General features: G+C 36.4%; 1 protein-coding gene across 2 annotated transcripts in view; it reads left to right on the top strand.

The window, feature by feature from the left end:
• Positions 1–20212, top strand: part of CDC7 (cell division cycle 7) — a 33339-nt gene extending 13127 nt beyond the window's left edge. For both annotated transcript variants that reach the window (XM_037826659.1, XM_037826660.1), the window contains exons 5-12: positions 6853–6946; positions 7030–7172; positions 8090–8339; positions 8961–9056; positions 9830–10008; positions 10822–10904; positions 12993–13142; positions 16607–20212. In XM_037826659.1, the coding sequence (XP_037682587.1) occupies positions 6853–6946; positions 7030–7172; positions 8090–8339; positions 8961–9056; positions 9830–10008; positions 10822–10904; positions 12993–13142; positions 16607–16992 (1381 nt within the window). In that variant the 3' untranslated portion in view covers positions 16993–20212. The remainder of the gene's footprint in view (positions 1–6852; positions 6947–7029; positions 7173–8089; positions 8340–8960; positions 9057–9829; positions 10009–10821; positions 10905–12992; positions 13143–16606) is intronic.
• The last annotated feature ends 1209 nt before the right edge of the window (positions 20213–21421 follow it).

The raw sequence follows: 21421 nt of genomic DNA, 5'->3' as shown, positions 1-21421 counted from the left end.
CTCTCTACTGCTAGTTCCCCTACATTCTACATTATAAACCATTTGTTTTACATTTTTCAAAGTTCACATTAGTGGTAGCATATAATATTTCTCTTTTTGTGCCTGGCTTATTTCGCTCAGCATTATGTCTTCAAGGTTCATCCATGTTGTCATATGTTTCACCAGATCGTTCCTTCTTACTGCCGCGTAGTATTCCATCGTGTGTATATACCACATTTTATTTATCCACTCATCTGTTGAAGGACATTTGGGTTGTTTCCATCTCTTGGCAATTGTGAATAATGCTGCTATGAACACTGGCGTGCAGATATCTGTTCGTGTCACTGCTTTCCGATCTTCCGGGTATATACCGAGAAGTGCAATCGCTGGATCGAATGGTAGCTCTATATCTAGTTTTCTAAGGAACTGCCAGACTGACTTCCAGAGTGGCTGAACCATTATACAGTCCCACCAACAATGAATAAGAGTTCCAATTTCTCCACATCCCCTCCAGCATTTGTAGTTTCCTGTTTGTTTAATGGCAGCCATTCTAACCGGTGTTAGATGGTATCTCATTATGGTCTTAATTTGCATCTCTCTAATAGCTAGTGAAGCTGAACATTTTTTCATGTGTTTCTTGGCCATTTGTATTTCCCCTTCAGAGAACTGTCTTTTCATATCTTTTGCCCATTTTATAATTGGGCTGTCTGTACTATTGTCATTGAGTTGTAGGATTTCTTTGTATATGCAAGATATCAGTCTTTTGTCAGATACATGGTTTCCAAAACTTTTTTCCCATTGAGTTGGCTGCCTCTTTACCTTTTTGAGAAATTCCTTTGAGGTGCAGAAACTTCTAAGCTTGAGGAGTTCCCATTTATCTATTTTCTCTTTTGTTGCTTGTGCTTTCGGTGTAAAGTCTAGGAAGTGGCCTCCTAATACAAGGTCTTGAAGATGTTTTCCTACATTATCTTCTAGGAGTTTTATGGTACTTTCTTTTATATTGAGATCTTTGGTCCATTTTGAGTTAATTTTTGTGTAGGGGGTGAGGTAGGGGTCCTCTTTCATTCTTTTGGATATGGATATCCAACTCTCCCAGCCCCATTTGTTGAAAAGACCATTATGGCTCAGTTCGGTGACTTTAGGGGCCTTATCAAAGATCAGTCGGCCATAGATCTGAGGGTCTATCTCTGAATTCTCAATTCGATTCCATTGATCTATATGTCTATCTTTGTGCCAGTACCATGCTGTTTTGGCAACTGTGGCTTTATAATAAGCTTCAAAGTCAGGGAGTGTAAGTCCTCCCACTTCGTTTTTCTTTTTTAGAGTGTCTTTAGCAATTCGAGGCATCTTCCCTTTCCAAATAAATTTGATAACTAGCTTTTCCAAGTCTGCAAAGTAGGTTGTTGGAATTTTGATTGGGATTGCATTGAATCTGTAGATGAGTTTGGGTAGAATTGACATCTTAATGACATTTAGCCTTCCTATCCATGAACATGGAATATTTTTCCATCTTTTAAGGTCCCCTTCTATTTCTTTTAGTAGAGTTATGTAGTTTTCTTTGTATAGGTCTTTTACATCTTTGGTTAAGTTTATTCCTAGGTACTTGATTTTTTTAGTTGCTATTGAAAATGGTATCTTTTTCTTGAGTGTCTCTTCAGTTTGTTCATTTCCAGCATATAGAAACATTACTGACTTATGTGCATTAACCTTGTATCCCGCTACTTTGCTAAATTTGTTTATTAGCTCTAGTAGCTGTATCGTCGATTTCTCAGGGTTTTCTAGATATAAGATCATATCATCTGCAAACAATGACAGTTTTACTTCTTCTTTTCCAATTTGGATGCCTTTTATTTCTTTGTCTTGCCGGATTGCCCTGGCTAGCACTTCCAGCACAATGTTGAATAACAGTGGTGACAGCGGGCATCCTTGTCTTGTTCCTGATCTTAGAGGGAAGACTTTCAGTCTCTCACCATTGAGTACTATGCTGGCTGTGGGTTTTTCATATATGCTCTTTATCATGTTGAGGAAGTTTCCTTCAATTCCTACCTTTTGAAGTGTTTTTATCAAAAAGGGATGTTGGATTTTGTCAAATGCTTTTTCAGCATCTATTGAGATGATCAATTGATTTTTCCCTTTCGAGTTTTTAATGTGTTGTAATACATTGATTGTTTTTCTTATGTTGAACCATCCTTGCATGCCTGGAATGAACCCCACTTGGTCATGGTGTATGATTTTTTTAATGTGTCTTTGGATTCGATTTGCAAGTATTTTGTTGAGGATTTTTGCATCTATATTCATTAGGGAGATTGGCCGGTAGTTTTCCTTTTTTGTGGCATCTTTGCCTGGTTTTGGTATTAGATTGATGTTAGCTTCATAAAATGAGTTAGGTAGTGTTCCATTTTCTTCAATGTTTTGAAAGAGTTTGAGTAAGATTGGTGTCAGTTCTTTCTGGAAAGTTTGGTAGAATTCCCCTGTGAAGCCATCTGGCCCTGGGCATTTATTTGTGGGAAGATTTTTGATGACTGATTGGATCTCTTTGCTTGTGATGGGTTGGTTGAGGTCTTCTATTTCTTCTCTGGTCAGTCTAGGTTGTTCATATGTTTCCAGGAATTTGTCCATTTCTTCTACATTATCCAGTTTGTTGCCATACAGTTGTTCATAATATCCTCTTATAATTTTTTTAATTTCTTCAGGATCTGCAGCTATGTCGCCTTTTTCATTCATTATTTTGTTTATATGGGTCTTCTCTCTTTTTGATTTTGTCAGTCTAGCTAGGGGCTTGTCAATCTTGTTGATCTTCTCAAAGAACCAACTTTTGGTGATATTTATCCTCTCTATTGTTTTTTTGTTCTCTATGTCATTTATTTCTGCTTTAATCCTTGTTATTTCTTTTCTTCTACTTGGTTTAGCATTGGTTTGCTGTTCATTTTCTAGCTTCTTCAGTTGATCCATTAGTTCTTTGATTTTGGCTCTTTCTTCCTTTTTAATATATGCGTTTAGTGCTATAAATTTCCCCCTTAGCACTGCTTTTGCTGCATCCCATAGGTTTTGGTATGTTGTGTTCTCATTTTCATTCGTCTCTATATATTTAGCAATTTCTCTTGCTATTTCTTCTTTAACCCACTGATTGTTTAGGAGTGTGTTGTTTAACCTCCAGGTATTTGTGAATTTTCTAAGTCTCTGATGGTTATTGACTTCTAATTGTATTCCATTGTGGTCAGAGAATGTGCTTTGAATAATTTCAATCTTTTTAAATTTATTGAGGCTTGTTTTATGTCCCAGCATATGATCTATTCTGGAGAAAGTTCCGTGAGCACTAGAAAAGTATGTGTATCCTGGTGATTTGGGATGTAATGTCCTGTAGATGTCTGTTAAATCTAATTCATTTATCAGATTGTTTAGGTTTTCAATTTCCTTATTGGTCTTCTGTCTGGTTGATCTATCTATAGGAGAGAGTGATGTGTTGAAGTCTCCCACAATAATTGTGGAAACATCAATTGCTTCCTTTAGTTTTGCCAGTGTTTCTCTCATGTATTTTGTGGCACCTTGATTGGGTGCATAGACATTTACGATTGTTATTTCTTCTTGCTGAATTGCCCCTTTTATTAGTATGTAGTGGCCTTCTTTGTCTCTCAAAACATCCCTGCATTTGAAGTCTATTTTATCTGAGATTAATATTGCTACACCTGCTTTCTTTTGGCTGTAGCTTGCATGAAATATTTTTTTCCATCCTTTCACTTTCAGTTTCTTTGTGTCCCTGTGTCTAAGATGAGTCTCTTGTATGCAACATATTGATGGTTCATTTTTTTTGATCCATTCTGCGAATCTATATCTTTTAATTGGGGAGTTTAATCCATTTACATTCAACGTTAAAACCGTGAAGGCATTTCTTGAATCGGCCATCTTATCCTTTGGATTATGTTTGCCATATTTTTCCCTCTCTCTATTAATATCCTTTATTGTACCCATACCGAATCTCTTTAGTAGTGAACCTTTCTCCAAGTCTCTCTGTCCTGTCTTTGTTTCTCTGTCTGTAGGGCTCCCTTTAGTATCTCCAGTAGGGCAGGTCTCTTGTTAGCAAATTCTCTCAGCATTTCTTTGTCTGTGAAAAATTTAAGCTCTCCCTCAAATTTGAAGGAGAGCTTTGCTGGATAAAGTATTCTTGGCTGGAAATTCCTCTCACTCAGAATTTTAAATATATCGTGCCACTGCCTTCTCGCCTCCATGGTGGCTGCTGAGTAGTCACTACTTAGTCTTATGCTGTTTCCTTTGTATGTGGTGAATTGCTTTTCTCTTGCTGCTTTCAGAACTTGCTCCTTCTCTTCTGTGTTTGACAGTGTGATCAGTATATGTCTCGGAGTGGGTTTTTTTGGATTTATTCTATTTGGAGTTCGCTGAGCATTTATGATTTGTGTATTTATGTTGTTTAGAAGATTTGGGAAGTTTTCCCCAACAATTTCTTTGAATACTCTTCCTAGACCTTTACCCTTTTCTTCCCCTTCTGGGACACCAATGAGTCTTATATTCGGACGTTTCATATTATCTATCATATCCCTGAGGTCCATTTCGAGTTTTTCAATTTTTTTCCCCATTCTTTCTTTTATGCTTTCATTTTCCATTCTGTCATCTTCCAGGTCACTGATTCGTTGTTCAACTTCCTCTAGTCTTGTACTATGAGTGTCCAGAATCTTTTTAATTTGGTCAACAGTTTCTTTAATTTCCATAAGATCATCCATTTTTTTATTTAGTCTTGCAATGTCTTCTTTATGCTCTTCTAGGGTCTTCTTGATTTCCTTCATATCCCGTACTATGGTCTCATTGTTCATCTTTAGTTCTTTGAGTAGCTGCTCTAGGTGTGTCTCTTCTGGTCTTTTGATTTGGGTGCTTGGGCTTGGGTTATCCATATCGTCTGGTTTTTTCATATGCTTTATAATTTTCTGTTGTTTTTGGCCTCGTGGCATTTGCTGAACTTGATAGGGTTCTTTTAGGGTTTGTAGACCAGTTGAAGTCCTTATCTCTAATTTATCAGATCTACAGCTTCGTGGAGTACACTTTCTCTAACTAACCAGCAGGTGGCGTCCACGAGCCACCTGTTCTCCACAAGCCAGATCTCCCCTGCTTAGCCTTTTTGGTGAGTGGGGGAGTGAGTCTTGTGGGGCCCAATTGGTGTACCAAGCTTGCGTGTGTAGTTGGTGTTGCCTGCCCTGTATGTGGGGCGTGTTTCTGGGCAGTCGGGGAGGGGGGGTGGCCCTAACAATCAAATCTCCCTGATGATCCTAGAGTTTTAAAGCTACTGCAATAGTCTAATCCTTCAGTTCAGTCTTGCCACAGTTTGTCTCTGCCACTGACCCACAAGTCTTTGGTATTGGCGTATGGCTCCTGCGACTTGCAAGTGGGCCCCTCTTCCAGGCTGTGCACCCCGGGTCCTCTGTTGAGGGATGACTGTGCTATGTCACAGGTGAGTGCCGTCCCCCCAGGGCAGTTCTGGGCTGCTGGGCTGTGTTGGGAGGCTCCCAGTCTGCTCAAATGATGGCTGAATGGGGCTCTGTTAATTCACACTGCTCCCCCTTCCCAGCTCTGGGACATTCAGCTGAGGTTGCAGGGAAGGCTAATGTCCACGCCCAGTTTTGTGGTGTGTGCCTGTTATTTGAAGCACTTCCGTCACACTGGGTTGTCTGGGGCAGCTCTGGGCTATGGGGCTGGCGATGGGCAGGAGTGTTTCCTGTCCACCAGGGTGGTGGCTGTGAGCGGACACCCCCCTTTTCTTGGGAAGTTGTGTTGTTTAGTGAATTTTCTCAGCCACTGGATTATTGCCTTTTGTCTCAGAGCTCTCTTAGTTCTGCTCTTGACTTGACGTGCCCAAATTGCAATTCTTTGAAGCTTTCTGTATTGGGCTTCTTAGAGTAATTGTTTTAGAAAAAGAAAAAAGGATTTAAAAAAAAAAACAAAAAAACAAAAAAACAAAAAAAAAAACGGCCCTCCTCAGAGATCTAATGGGTTATTGAAATGCTAATAGACAAAGCAACCAGGGCCATTAAGGAAAGGTCCACAGGGCAGAGAGATCAGCTTTGCTTCGGGATTTGCATATGCGCCTCAAGGCCTGAGCTCCGCCCTTCCCCTTTCTGTGTTCACCAGAACTCCAAAAATCCTCTGCTTTTATTTTGGAGTTTTTCGTGTTGTTTTTTTTCTATGCCTGTCTCCTCTCTGCTGGGCTGGCTGCTCTCAGAGTCTCTGGTGTCTGGTCTCAGTGTATCTGTGGTTGGAGTTTGAATCAGTAGAATGAGTTTCCGATAAGAGCAGCCACTGCAATTCTCCCTTCTCCTTCCTGGAGCTGACAGCCCCTCCTCCCCCGGGACTGAGCCTGGCAGGGAGGGGCGCGGGTCCCCTGGCCGCAAAAACTTACAGATTTCGCTGATCTCAGCAGTTCCACGTTTTCATGAGTGTTGTATGAAGTATGCCCAAAGACAGATTGCTCTGTGGTGTCCAGTCCACGCAGTTCCTGGCTTTTTACCTACTTTCCTGGAGGAGTAACTAAAACATACAGCTCACCAGTCTGCCATCTTGCCCCGCCTCCTAATTCATTCTTTCATTCATTCTTTCCTTTTCATACTGTCACTTCCCCAGTTAAAATTGTAGCTATGTTATGCTTGAATTATTGTAGTAAATTCATAACTTATTTTAAAAGAAAATTTTATCCTCTCTGATACAAGTTATTAAATGTTTATAACATCCTATATGATGATAATTTTGAGTTAGCTTCCTAGCGTTATTTATGCATTGCTTAAATTATGTTTTTTTTTAAAAAAAAAACAGGCATAAAGTTTCAGCCCATTTGACCTTTCCTCTAAAGTTCATTGTGCATTTTTCCACTAGGGGGCAAGACAATGTCATGGGAGTTAAATACTGCTTTAGGAAAAATGATCATGTGGTTATTGCTATGCCATATCTGGAGCATGAGTCCTTTTTGGTAGGTTTAATATTTCTTCAGTTTTACTAGTGGAATGTTCAACTGGAAACAATTTTATGACCTCATTCATAATTTTATTTTAGGACATTTTGAATTCTCTTTCCTTTCAAGAAGTACGAGAATATATGTTTAATCTGTTCAAAGCTTTGAAACGCATTCATCAGTTTGGTATTGTTCACCGCGATGTTAAACCTAGCAATTTTTTATATAACAGGCGCCTGAAAAAGTAAGTATGAAAAGTTACCTGAAAATATTTACACTTAAATGAATTTGTTCCATGGAGTCCGTTTCTTAGGCTTAGTGCATACTGCAACAGTTTATTTGTTTCAAGTTTTCATTGTGATTGAAGAAGGGAAATGCAGTGAAGGAGAAGAAAAAATTGTATTAGTAAAGCAGTGTATCTCATTAAATGTACCATAGTTCAGTAGAAATAGTACTGAGCTAAAAGAAGACTTAGAAAGAGTATAGTCCTTTTTAACCTTACACATATCTGATCTCTGGGCTTCATTTTCTTTTTATAGTAGATAAGAGGATTGGATCACATGATAGCCAATTTGCTGTTTCAACACTAAGTTCTGTTTTTGTTTATTTTTTTAAATGCTGGCTATATACATAAAGGTATTTTTATTTTGAAAATAAATGCTGTTTTTTATACCATGGATCATATTGAGTATGGTAATAAGAATAAAAGCATAACTTCTTTCTTGAGCTTTTATAATCTGCCTTATCTCTACCTTCTTTAAATCAGATTTTAAAACTACCGTTTTAGTTTCGTTTTCTTTTAAACTTGTTTAATTAGCAATTACTTACTCTGATACTATCTCTGCTATCACCAGAGAACAAAAGATTGTGCTTATAGCATACATTCCTCTTTGTCTTGTTAGTGGAAAATCATTGGAAAAGGGGAGGGGAAGCTTTATTGTTTTTTTGTGGGTGCAGGATGCATCTTTCCTTAATTTTCAGTTTTATTTATCTATAAAATTCTTGCTTTGTGTAGATAACTTTTTTTTTTAGGAATGTGATAAATTCTTAATTGCTCTCCCCGAAAATGATTATTTCTATATGAATAAGATTTGAGAATATTATGATGTTAGTAAAGCTTTAATTGTTAACAAAGTAAAAATGCTTAATTTTGTTTCTTAGGTATGCCTTGGTAGACTTTGGTTTGGCCCAAGGAACTCATGATACGAAAATAGAGCTTCTCAAATTTGTCCAGTCTGAAACTCAGCAAGAAAGTTATTCACAAAATAAGTCCCACGTAATCACAGGAAACAAGATTTCGTCGAGTGGCCCACCACCTAAAGCACTGAATCAGCAGCCCATCACAAAATCATCTGTTAAAAGGCCCTACACAAATGCACAAATTCAAATTAAACAAGGAAAAGATGGAAAGGTTCTACTTCTTTTATTTCTTATGTTCTAATATATATTTCAGAACTGTACTCCTTTATCCAACAGAGGGAGATATAATACTAAGGACAGTACTTGGAATTTAAAAAAAAAAGTGTCTTTATGTACTCAAATGATTAGATTTTCACTAAGATTTGTATTGCTTACTATTTAAAAACTGAAATGTACTTGGTAGATTTATAATGTCTTTGTCATTATATATCATGGAATTATATTATATGACAAAATGGTAAATAATTTTCCCTGCATGTTATGAAGTTCAGATTATCTTTTTTAAAAGAAAATATTAGTTTTAGGAAAAAATTCTGAAGTGTCTATCTCCATTTTAGCTGCACAGCAAAATGAAACATTCATGCAGGTGGTTTGGGGATTTTTTTTGGTTAAATATATTTGTGGGCTATATATAATAACATTGTATGAGTATTAAGAGTTCTGTCTAGACTGTTTTCTCCTTTCACAGAAGTGTTTTGGTGCCTGAGAATGACTTGGATGCAGCTGTTTTTGTTTTATGTCACTTAACTGTTTTGAAACTATGGCAGAGTACAGCTGGCAGAAAGTGTTACAGATGTAATCCTTATTTTCCTTGTTTTTGTTGGTATTATAGGAGGGATCTGTAGGCCTTTCTGTCCAGCGCTCTGTTTTTGGAGAAAGAAATTTCAATATACACAGCTCCATTTCACATGAGAGCCCTGCAGTGAAAGTAAGTAATGTAGTTAATAGTGCAATGATCAGTCATTCTTACACTGAAGACAATTTAGGGTATGACTAGATTAGCATTTGTTATCAGCACTTTTTTAAAAGTAGAGTTTTGCTTTGACACAGATATTATTCATTTGAGCTTTTAGTCAAAACTTTTTTTGCCCCAGTTTTTGTCTGAATTTTTCTGGTGGAGTTTTTCATCATTTTTGATTAGCTGATTATTGTTCTTTCCTAGAAGAACATTCAGAATATTAAGGGCTTTTCTCTTATCATCGGCTAGAATGCGAACTTCTGACACCTGACGCGGTTCTGACACACAGTTAATAATATAAAAATGTTTGTAAAGTTAACAATATTGTCATCAATATTAGATGTTTTTAAATTGACTTATCCTTTGACAGCTATACAACATGAGTAACAAATTAAAACTTGAATTTAGCCATCGTAATTGTGCAGACTACAGTTCTGAAATGGAGTTAGACACTAGAACATAGCTGTTTTATCCTTTTATAATATATCAGAAAAAGTTCTAATAAAGTATGTCAACTATTTGCCAAGCTAGAACTAATTAATAAATTTTATTGTATGTTTATTCCACAGAAAAACCACTTAGACCTTTAATTTTTTGATAGATAGCTATTTATTTAAAATCCAGTAGCACATTCAGCAGTTTTAAAAAGTTAATGCTTCTACTATTGCTTTTTTGCCATACTAGCATTTGAAGGCATCATGGTAAATGTCATGAGAATGGAAAATACAACTTTTGTTTTACAGCTTATGAAGCAGTCAAAGACTGTGGATGTACTGCCTAGAAAATTAGCAATAAAAAAGAAGGCCATTTCTACAAAAGTTATAAATAGTGGTGTGATGAGGAAAACTGCCAGTTCTTGCTCAGCTAACCTGACCTGTGACTGTTACGCAACAGATAAAGTTTGCAGTATTTGCCTTTCAAGGTAATGTGCTTTGATGGTGCTAGAAAATCACCAGTGTGCTGTCAGATAAGATTGGAAATTACACTGATTTTGGTGGGCAATTGATTTAGTGAGTGTAAAGGGACAATATAGACCTCTGAACTATACAGGCACTGATGCAGAACAGTACTTCAAAGAACAAATGATAGCTGTTGTCTCATACTGTGCATTTGACATGCATATGCTCTTTGAAAAACCTTTTATATGAAAATAATTTTGAAAGGGTGTAATAGCTTTTCTGGAACCATAGAGTCTTCATTTTTGCTTGCTGATGTAATCTTTTCTGTTTTCTTTCCTTATTCCTAACTATATGAATTAACCAGAACTAAATGATGGAGTTCCTCTCTCACTCCCACCTCCAACTCTTTGCCTCATAAATGCCTCCTTTTCCTTCAAGACTTGGCTTTCATGAAGCCTTTCCTAATTAACTCAAGTACTTAAGTGAATAAGCATATCAATAATCATCCCAAAGAGAAATGATTTTTTTTTTTACAGTTTCCGAATTCCTGTTGTATTTTATTTTTCTGTTAAGACCCTTATCGTGTATTACCTCTTTTTGTGGTTGGAAGTTACCTTAAAACTTCTCTGGAATAAAACCAGGAAGCCAGCAGGGGAGAAAAACTGTAAAAGCAAAATCCAGGATGTTCAGCACTGGATTATCATTTTCTTTATAATGACTTTTATTTAAATAAATATTAAGGCAGATGTTACTGTGAAGTAACTGTTAATTCGTTTTTTCAGTCTTAAATGTTGAACTTTAACATGACTAGAAAAAATGTCATTTCTGAATCATAGGCGGCAGCAAGTTGCCCCTCGGGCGGGTACACCAGGATTCAGAGCTCCAGAGGTCTTGACAAAGTGCCCCAATCAAACGACAGGTATGTTGTACTTAAATACAGAATCTAGTTCAAATTTGATGGTCCCAGATATGTTTCATAGTATGATCTTTGTCTTTTTATGAATAATATTTATACTTTTCTGATTTTAATTAAATTATGCAAGTTCTAGCAGTGTAGCATTTACGTTTTTGAGATAATTCTAATCCTCATAAAAATCTCAAGTCCTAAAATTAGTGTTGCCTTTGTTTACATTTGTTTTCTATAGATTGCATTTTGCTTATTAGCTATACAAAAAGATTTTTTCAGCAATTTTGTTAATACCACCTTTGAAGGGGAAAAATTGTTTTTCGTAGGTTTTGCCAATTTTTTGTTGTTAAGACCTGCTGCATTGCTTCTGTTTACCTGATACCCCAAAAGTCTTCTGTGATGCAGTTATAATTGTCTGTATGATTAAAATTAATTTTTGTTATGGTGAAAACAATATAATAGCATTAAAAAGATTTTTGAAGGAAAAAATTTTAAAAAAATTATCATGTAGCCAGAGCCCAATAAACATCTTACTGAAGATGAATCCTGCTGTTCACTTCGATAGAGGGCTTTAAATTCATTCATTGTGTGTATACTCTGCTTTCTAATAATACAAAAAGAAATGAGACAGTCAGCTCACACTCTAATGAACCCATACTAAAATTTGGTTACCTGTGAGTATGGTGATAAAACTTTATATAAGATATTTTAGGAGTATCTGACTAACCTAAAGAGATCGTGGAAGGAAGTTCATGGAGTAGATGACCTCTGAGATGAGAATGCAGATTGGGCTGGGGGTTGGCATTGAGGCATGAGCGGGAACTCAAGAAACAGCATAGTCTAGTCATGCAGGAAACTAAAAGTTTAATGTTGCTACAATGTAAGATGCAAGTCCAAGAATGGTGAGAAATAAGCCTGGACAGAATTAGACAAGATCAAATCATACTTACAAAAGAACTTGGGCTGCATTTTTAGGTGTTGGAAAATTACTAAAGGGAAAGAGTTATATTGTACTCCAGATGTATCATTCTGGCAGGAAAACAGAGAAGATGATTTTTGGAGAGTGGTGGCCTGCAGTGGTGCAAGTGAGAGATGATGAATGAGTGCATTGGTAACAGGCATGGAAAGAAAGAAAGGTGACGGATTGGAGAGGCAGAGCTTGGTGGGTAATTGGATGTGAGATTTGGGTGGGAGTTGGTAAGGGAAAAAGGCATTCAGAATGTTTATCAGATTTGTAGCTTGGGAGACTTAGATGGGCACCAGTAACCAAGATGGAGAATAAAGGAGAACAAACTGCTTTATGTGTAAAGCTCAGGGAAGGGGTCTGGGCTGGAAATACAGTTGGGTATCATCATTATATAAAAGGTAGTTGAAGGCATGAAGTTAAAGAGATTGGAACTCTCTAGGGAACTTCAGCACTTAAGGTAGAAAAAACATGAAGGAGCAGTAAGAGGTACAGAGGGAACTAAGGCATGTGGTACGAAAATGCTCCTAAAAGAAAAAAAGAGGGTGCAGGGATGTGAAACGAAGTTCTTTGCATAAGGATGGGCTGCTCCTAATCTTAACTGCCAGAATTCTGGAGATCATAGTTGCTGTAGAAATGGTAGGAGTTAGCACTTGGCTAAAGAAAAGCTTTTAATGGTCAATACTTTTCACTAAAATAAAAATACTTTTACTGCTTACAGTGTATAATTCCTGAGGAGCACCCAGGTTTTTGCCCACATAGCTATTTTTAAAGTTTCCTTTGACCTTATTAAAATATGCATTTGCTTATTAGTGTTTTCTAATGATGAGATAGTTTTTTACTTTACCAACATGTTGCTTAAGAAGGAAAATATTGTATTTTATATTAAGGCTGTAGAGTAGGGATTTGCAGTCCTGGCTGTGCATTAAAATCTGAGGAATTCTTTTAAAAAAAATACTGATGCCTAAACCCTATTCCAGAACAATTAAATCAGAATCTCTCAGGGGTTGGACCTGGACATCAGAATTTTTTATAGCCCCCAAGGTGATTATAATGCATGGTAGAAGCTGAGAACTTCTGATTTAGATGATAAAATTACAAATATGGGATTTTTTAAAGTTTGTTTTCTGTTGCAGCAATTGACATGTGGTCTGCAGGTGTCATATTCCTTTCTTTGCTTAGTGGACGATACCCATTTTACAAAGCAAGTGATGATTTAACTGCTTTGGCTCAAATTATGACAATTCGTGGATCCAGGGAAACTATCCAGGCTGCTAAAACGTTTGGTAAGCAATTTTTTAATATAGACCAAAACAAATGCCTGTGATTACCTCCTACAAATAACTTAATAAATTATTACAAAATTCTCTTTGCAAATAAACATACTCTATGTTCATAAAGTCCCCTAATCTTAGGTAGAAAATTTCTCAATTGGTTGAAAAATTGCATTCATGTAAGAAAACAATTTTATCATCACTTGAAATTTATCACTTCTCTTCTACCATATAATCATTTTAATCTCATTAATCACAAGGCACCACACTTCTCCAGTATTTAAACTTCATGTTTATCCTCTTGACAAAAGACTGTGGGGTAAAATCCTGTTGAGCTCTCTATAGTTGTGATTTGACTTTATTGGCAGGCATAATTTTCATATGTTTTGATTTTTTTAGAGTATGTTACATATCAGATCTTCTGCTTGGTTACTGAGTATGTAATAGTCCTTGCCTTAAATGATCTTACTCTATACCAGTAGGTAAACAGCTAATTATATAATACAGTGTAATAAAGATTCCAGTGGGAAAAAGAATAGAATATCCATTAGTTGACAGGTTCTTTGTGGTTAGAGTAGCAGAGAATAGAAATGAGCAGTATCTTTATTGATCAGAATATTAAAGTAAGAATATATTAGATAAGGGAAGTCACCTCCTTAGTCACACAAGCTTTTGTTCTTCAAGACTGATGGGACATGCAGTGTACTTCATTGGACATCTGTGGATTATCTCAGCCTTGGTCTAGCCAGCAACCTGAACTTAAATGCCCATTGTGTGTTTATTCTCTGAGCATAATTAAAATTAATACTTCCTAAAAAGTGGGTGTGATTGAGTCAGCTTGCTGTCATACAATATTGAGTACCTCTCTGGGACAAAGTTTCAATTAACCCACCTCAAAAGTGGCCAGGCTGCCTTGTGCCCAGCCCCAAGATCAGTGGATCTTAACCAGAGGTGCATTACAGAATTATCTGAGGAACTTTAAGAAATACGTGTACCTGCCCCAACCCACCACTTTCTGGAACATAGGATTCAGAAAAATACAATTCTTGGAAAGGGTTCAGGCTTATTAGTTTGAAGAAAAAACTAATTTTGACTAAGAACCACTTCTTGTTAAGAACCACTTCTGGAAATTGTCCCTTGCTTAGGCACAGGGCCATTATCTGACCCACCAGATAATCCCCTTAGTGGCAGTTGTGGAAAGCCTCATACTAGAGGCTTACCAAAAAAATGTTTCTGCAACACACTCAGTCCACAAGTACACCTTAGGCTTTTGTTTATCTTGTACTTATTAAAAGAAAATTTTATTTGAGGCTGATAGGATGAAATATTCCATACATAAAAGGGAAAAGTGACCATGAATGGAAAGTAAAATTGATATCTTGGAAATAGTATGGTTACATGAGTACATTTTATTCTCAACTAATTGAGAATACTTTCACCTACTAGTGGATAGCTTTATGAGAAATTTATGGACATGAATTTTATTAGCCAATACGAAAACATTTTGTTGAAGAACTTGACTCTCCCTTGCCTATATAGTTGAAGTTATAATGAGGGCCAACAGTGGAAGTATGATATCTAACAGAAAATGCTTCAGGGTCTAGATACCAGGCCAGGGCTTTTAGAATTTTAATTGTAGTGCTTATTCTCATTTTAAAGAATAATAATGCTGTAGAGCACTTTTCTCCACTTTATCAGTATGATTTCTGTAATTATATGAGTCTGATCTTACCATAATTTTGGCTATGTAAGAACTCGCAAAATTTTGACAACCAGACTCGTTTATGATCCAAAGTAATGTCTTGCCTGAGATGAGAGCAGTACAAATGCTTCTACTTTTTTTCTCTTGCCATATATCTAACCTGCCTCTCCACCCTCAAACCCTTCAGCTGGCCCAATTGTAGGTTGTCATTAAGTGCATGTTGAATTGTGTCAAATAAATTCAAAAGAAAAATCTTGAGCTAAAACAAATGCCTGGCACATAGTCCATAGCAAGATTTTTTTTTTAAATTAAATATGTTAGTTTAAATTATTTTCTCTGAATATTTTAAATGAGCCCTCTCTTTGTCAAGTAATTTAGGCATTATTGTATAGCTTGAAGAGATATTGTGACCTACACTGTTAAAATCATTTCATGACTTTTGAGCAGCCTAATAAGAAGAAATAAAGCTTTGTGACTGTTCCTCTCTGGCTATAACTGTCCCTCAGACAGAACAAGAATGATAGAAGATGTTTAAAAATAAAGGATTAGCATGTAGAATCAGCAAACTTAGTTTTTGGTAATGTGTTTCCTTTGTCTCCTCCCTGGCCCCTCTTTTTTCCTGTCTTACTATACCAGTCCAATAGTTAGATCAGAATATATAAAGGTAGCTTTTTTTTAAGGGTAACTTTTTATTATCCAGAACTAGATGAAATGCTTTTGACAATCCACATTGCCCAGAAATGAATTTAAAACTCTACTACTCATTGTTTAGAGCCACATTTCTGTTTAAAAGGCAAAAATAATACACAGTTGCCTGTTTGTGTGCTTCACTTATTTTTGCCTGTGTCCACTGATAAAACTCGCCAGGAAGTTGGTTCAAAGACATTTACATTTTTAAAACTCAGATCTGGTTTGTTTGTTAATTCATTCAGAATAATTCATGAGGCCTAATGTGTACCAGATACTACTGTGAGTCTCTACTCTCATCAGCTTAAATTCTAGTAGGGGAGAGAAAATAAAATACAGACTGTTAGGAGTGTTATGAAGAAAGATAAAAGGGGAGGAAGTTAAAGAGGGCACAGCTATTTTGAATGGGTTGTTGAGGAACAGCATCTCTGAGGATGTGACATTTGAATAGAGAGGCTGAATGATACCTTTTTGTCTAGTCCAACAAACGTTAATTGAGCACCTAATATGTACCAGGCGTTGTTTAGGTTTTAGAGGTTGTAAGGAATAGGATAGTCCCCATTGTCAAAAAGTTCAGTCTAGTAGGCAAGACAGACATACATCTTAACAGTTTTAATATAGGTTCAAAAGAATGATTAACTCTCTGAGAGTGTCAGAGAACTCACAGAGGTGATTCTCAAGCTGGGGGTGATATAGGTAGGATTGTTCTGGGCACTCAGGAGTACAGGGCATCCTAGAAAAAAGTCAGAGGCAAGGGACCTGAAAAAGTGAGGTGAAGGGGGGAACTGCAGCTGGTTAAAGATTAAAAAGCATAAGAGAAAGCTGGAGAAGTTTGGTGGATTAAGGCAAGTCCTTGATGTAGCTCAGTAAGCCACTGCTTTCTATTTACTATCTTCCACTTTATGATTTGGCCTTCAACTATGTAGTTCAAACACAGATATAGTATAGGGATACTCTATTTCATTGGAAACAGTGCAGATGTGCCCATAAAACAACTGGTTGGACTTGCAAGTTTCCCACAAGACAGTCTTCTGACATATTCAAGTAATATCACAAAAAATAAATATGTTTCTTCTTTTTCTTTTAGGCAAATCAATATTATGTAGCAAAGAAGTCCCAGCACAAGATTTGAGAAAACTCTGTGAGAGGCTTCGGGGTATAGACTCTAAAACTCCCAAATTAACAAGTGATATACAAGGACCTGCTTCTCATAACTCAGCTTTTTCAGAAAAGATTGACCGTAAAGCTTCCCACCTCATACATACACCTCAAGCACAGCACTCAGGGAATTCATTGCATAAAAGGGACAATAATGGCTGTTTTGATGAGGATGCTACCAATTTAGAAGGCTGGGATGAGGTACCCGATGAAGCATACGACCTGCTTGATAAACTTCTAGATCTAAATCCAGCTTCAAGAATAACAGCAGAAGAAGCTTTGTTGCATACATTTTTTAAAGATATGAGCTTATGATTATAGTTCTTCATTTAATGTTTACTGTATGTATTGTGAGGTGGGGTAGAGTTCTTTGTAGTAGTCATATGTTCTTTGATTAGATACCAGGGCAGTAGCAGTAATTTATTTTAAGATTCTAGTATTTGCTCTCTTGGCAGATTCTAAAATACAGTTTAATATAAAAACTACTGCAGATTTAAGATTACTGAAGATGTCTAGTATAGTTCTTTGAACTAATAACATGATCTTTGAGTTAGATCTACCCAAGTAGAATCAGATCTTTAGATTCCCTAATTACTTTTCACTGCTATATGCACTGAAAGGAACAGTATTAAAGCATAGTACAATAGGGGTTTAAGGTGCAAGTCTTAAAATTAATAAATGTGATAGGGATTAAGTGAGTCAAAAGAGTTAGTTTCTTAGAACGATGAGCTATTTGTACTTTTGGAAAATTCAGCCCGGTGCTGGTGTTCTAACAATTCTGTAGGTAAAGAAGATAATTTCCTTTTAGAAGTATCTGTTGTAGCTTTTATGAACACAAAAACAATAAGAAAATATTGGTCATGGGGGGATGTAACATTTAAAATTTAATTTGATTTATCTGTTTTTTTTTTAAATGTTTTATGAAAGCATTTTTGTGTGAATTGCCTTTTTCTTAAGAATGGTTTCTCTTCATTTTTCTTCCCTCTACCTCTACCTAACACATTCTTTTTGGAAATTACATGGGTGCTTACCATGAAGTTCCTGGATGCTTGATTAAATATTGCATGTGCTTACAGTTGGGAACTTATTAATAAATAATGAGTACACTAGTTCGTAAGGGGAAGCCACAGGACCAAGGCAAAGATTGATAGTGTAAAATGCTTTTCTGATTCTCTGAGTGTATATGCTTTCTCACACCATCTTAGGTATAATCAGGTCCCTCCTGAAGGAAAGGAAGTCACAGAATTTATTCACTGTTATTGGAGAATGTTCCTCTGCCCAGAGCCATCTAGTTCTCTCTATCCTGTTTTGGCTAAATTGGTCCTCCTGAGGGAAGAATGATTACCAGGGTCTTGGGCGGGTGGGGAAGAGAGATAATGAAGTAGGCAAAGTACAAGATAGAAGCTTACATGTTATTTACATTACAAAGTGTTATATATCAATGACAGCATATCAGACTTCTTATCGGAAATAAGTCTGGGGGGTGGAACCGCTCAAAAGTTTCCCATTTAGTAGTCATGGAGTATAGAGACAACTTAGAGACACAGAAAATACATTAATTTTATTACTTTGAGCATTTAAGTCAGTATTTCCACCTAACCTGTATGAATAATATAGTGTTCTCAAACAGATGGCTTAAGTTGGGATATTGTATTTATAAGCCATTACCATTTTTATTTTTTCAAGGAGAACTGAAACAGATTTTGATTCAACTTTTTAGGATGAGGAAAATAAATGGTATAAAATAAGTCAAGAAATTTTGTACTGTCTCAAACCATTTTCAGTGTTTTACAAAATGTTCACACAGCAAATGTGAAAAGCTTCAATGTTCTTTTTTAACCTCATGCTATAGTATTTTAAAGAAACTTGAATATTCTTGAATTCGTATGTTTAATAAAGTAATCTTTACATTTTTATGTGAGACTACTAGTTTGCAAAGTGATAGCTTTTTTTAAAAAAAAAGTGTTAACCACTGGGATCAATGAATGCTGTCTTGAAGCAAATAGTGGTGGTAGGTTAGCAAGTGTTGACTTGGTTTAAGTAATATATGACAAATAGGAATGTATTTTTCTATCGAAAAAGTGTTCATTGAGTTAATTTAAAGGATATTTGTTATAAATAGTGGTAAAACAATAAACCATCTCAGTAAATGATAACCCTGGACAAAATGAAGTCTTTACTTAGCTGAAGTATTTTTTCCATTTGTGACTCAACAAATTAACATGTGCTCAGAAAATTAAGAGGAAGAAAAATTTCTCAATATCAAAGGGCAGGGAGGGAGACATTCTCTAAGAAGTTTAAAATTCAGGGCTGTTGTTTCAACTTTCCATTAATGTCACTTCTGAGAACAGAACTTGATTGGTTTGCAGGGAGAGGTAAAGGGAACTAGTGTTTAAAAAGGTCAACATCCATTGTTACAAATTATCAGGGAATTTCAATCCCACTGGAGAATGTTGCCTCAATTTTTGGTGCTATGTGGATTAAAATTAGCAAATATCTTCCATATGCATATTCTTTAGAATTTTAAGCCTTCTGAATGCAATTTTATATTGCCAGCTCTCTCCCCAAAATACTCTAAAAACTCAGGTAGGTAGTTAATGTCATTTCCTATTAATATGGAAGTTCCTAGAGTATTCAGCTGTTTTTCATTGTCAGCTTTTTAAAATTCTTGTTGCTCAGACTCTTGAGATAAAACTGTTAAGGGTGTTTTCATTTAAAAAAGCTAGACATTTAGAACTATTAATATAACAAGCTGCAAGTATTGGTTTTTGAAACAGGCTGCAGCTCTCCAGCATTTTTAATGAAGTTTTCCTTTTAAGGAGATTATTATGATTGCCTTAATGACCTAAATAAAAATGTGGCTCAAGAATGATTATTCCAAGGAATAAACCTAGTTTATTTCAAAATCTGAACCAAAGTCAAGTGATGTTAGTATCTCACTGTTTCTGGCATCAGCATTTTAGGAAAAAAAATGGTGTTGCAGATGTCAGAATACTGAGTGCATAAAATCTTGAAATTGACAAAACTCGTGGGTTTAGGTCTTACTAATTTCACTGTTGATGTAATTTTAGGGCTGTGTGTCACCAAAAAGTTATTTATCTTAAAAAACTGGCCAAATTTGGTGGGTAATGCTGTCTGCCAGTATCTGCAGATGTATTGTTTCTGCCTACATTTGTGCGTGCTGTCTGTAGTCTTTAAAGAACACTGTCTAACAGCAGGCAGAAATGTTAACTCTGTTGAGATTTTTTTTTTCGTGTGTTCTTAGAACTAATGCTGTTTCCTAATTTTGTCATCCTTTCTTAACAGGTGGTGTTACCACTCATGTACTAGATAAGTAATCAGAAGTAGTTAATGCTATATTAGATTACAGCAAGACATTGAATAAAGTCACCACAAAAGTCAGTGCTAAGAGTAGAGAGCAATTAAGGAAGGGGGAACAATAATCCAAGAAGAACAGATAAGCTATTTAACGTTCTGGGGATGCCCAGAAATGACTATGGTCTGTTAATTTCTGATGGATGTAGTAGGAACAAGTTCACTGAAATGTTGCTATATTATGTAACTTTCTTGGGGTAAAGTAGGAACATGTTGGAAGTTAAGCAGTTATCTTAGGTTAGTTGTCTTTTTCTTACTCCCTTGCTATGGTCTCTTTGAAATGTTCTTTTATTGTATGTTTGTTTTCTTTTTAACTTTTTTTTTCATACAGTTGATTTGAAAAAAGAAGGGAAAGTTAAAAAAAAGAAAAAAGACAAACAAGGAAAATAAAAAAAAAAGATGTAGTGCCCCCTTGAGGAGCCTGTGGAGAATGCAGGGGTATTCGCCTACCCCACCTCCATGGTTGCTAACATGACCACAGACATAGGGGACTGGTGGTTTGATGGGTTGAGCCCTCTACCATAAGTTTTACCCTTGGGAAGACGGTTGCTGCAAAGGAGAGGCTAGGCCTCCCTGTATTTGTGCCTAAGAGTCTCCTCCTGAATGCCTCTTTGTTGCTCAGATGTGGCCCTCTCTCTCTGGCTAAGCCAACTTGAAAGGTGAAATCACTGCCCTCCCCCCTACGTGGGATCAGACACCCAGGGAAGTGAATCTCCCTGGCAACGTGGAATATGACTCCCGGGGAGGAATGTAGACCCGGCATCGTGGGATGGAGAACATCTTCTTGACCAAAAGGGGGATGTGAAAGGAAATGAAATAAGCTTCAGTGGCAGAGAGATTCCAAAACGAGCCGAGAGATCACTCTGGTGGGCACTCTTACGCACACTTTAGACAACCTTTTTTAGGTTCTAAAGAATTGGGGTAGCTGGTGGTGGATACCTGAAACTATTAAACTACAACCCAGAACCCATGAATCTCGAAGACAGTTGTATAAAAATGTAGCTTATGAGGGGTGACAGTGGGATTGGGAATGCCATAAGGACCAAACTCCACTTTGTCTAGTTTATGGATCGATGTGTAGAAAAGTAGGGGAAGCAAACAAACAGACAAAGGTACCTAGTGTTCTTTTTTACTTCAATTGCTCTTTTTCACTCTAATTATTATTCTTGTTATTTTTGTGTGTGTGCTAATGAAGGTGTCAGGGATTGATTTAGGTGATGAATGTACAACTATGTAATGGTACTGTAAACAATCGAAAGTACAATTTGTTTTGTATGACTGCGTGGTATGTGAATATATCTCAATAAAATGATTAAAAAAAAAAAAAAGTCAGTGCTAAGGCAAGTATTTAGTAAATAATGACATTTTA

Source organism: Choloepus didactylus, chromosome 2 (assembly GCF_015220235.1).
Source record: "Choloepus didactylus isolate mChoDid1 chromosome 2, mChoDid1.pri, whole genome shotgun sequence".
In the NCBI taxonomy this organism is placed as follows: Eukaryota; Metazoa; Chordata; class Mammalia; order Pilosa; family Megalonychidae; genus Choloepus; species Choloepus didactylus.
This window is presented reverse-complemented; position numbering and strand designations above follow the sequence as displayed.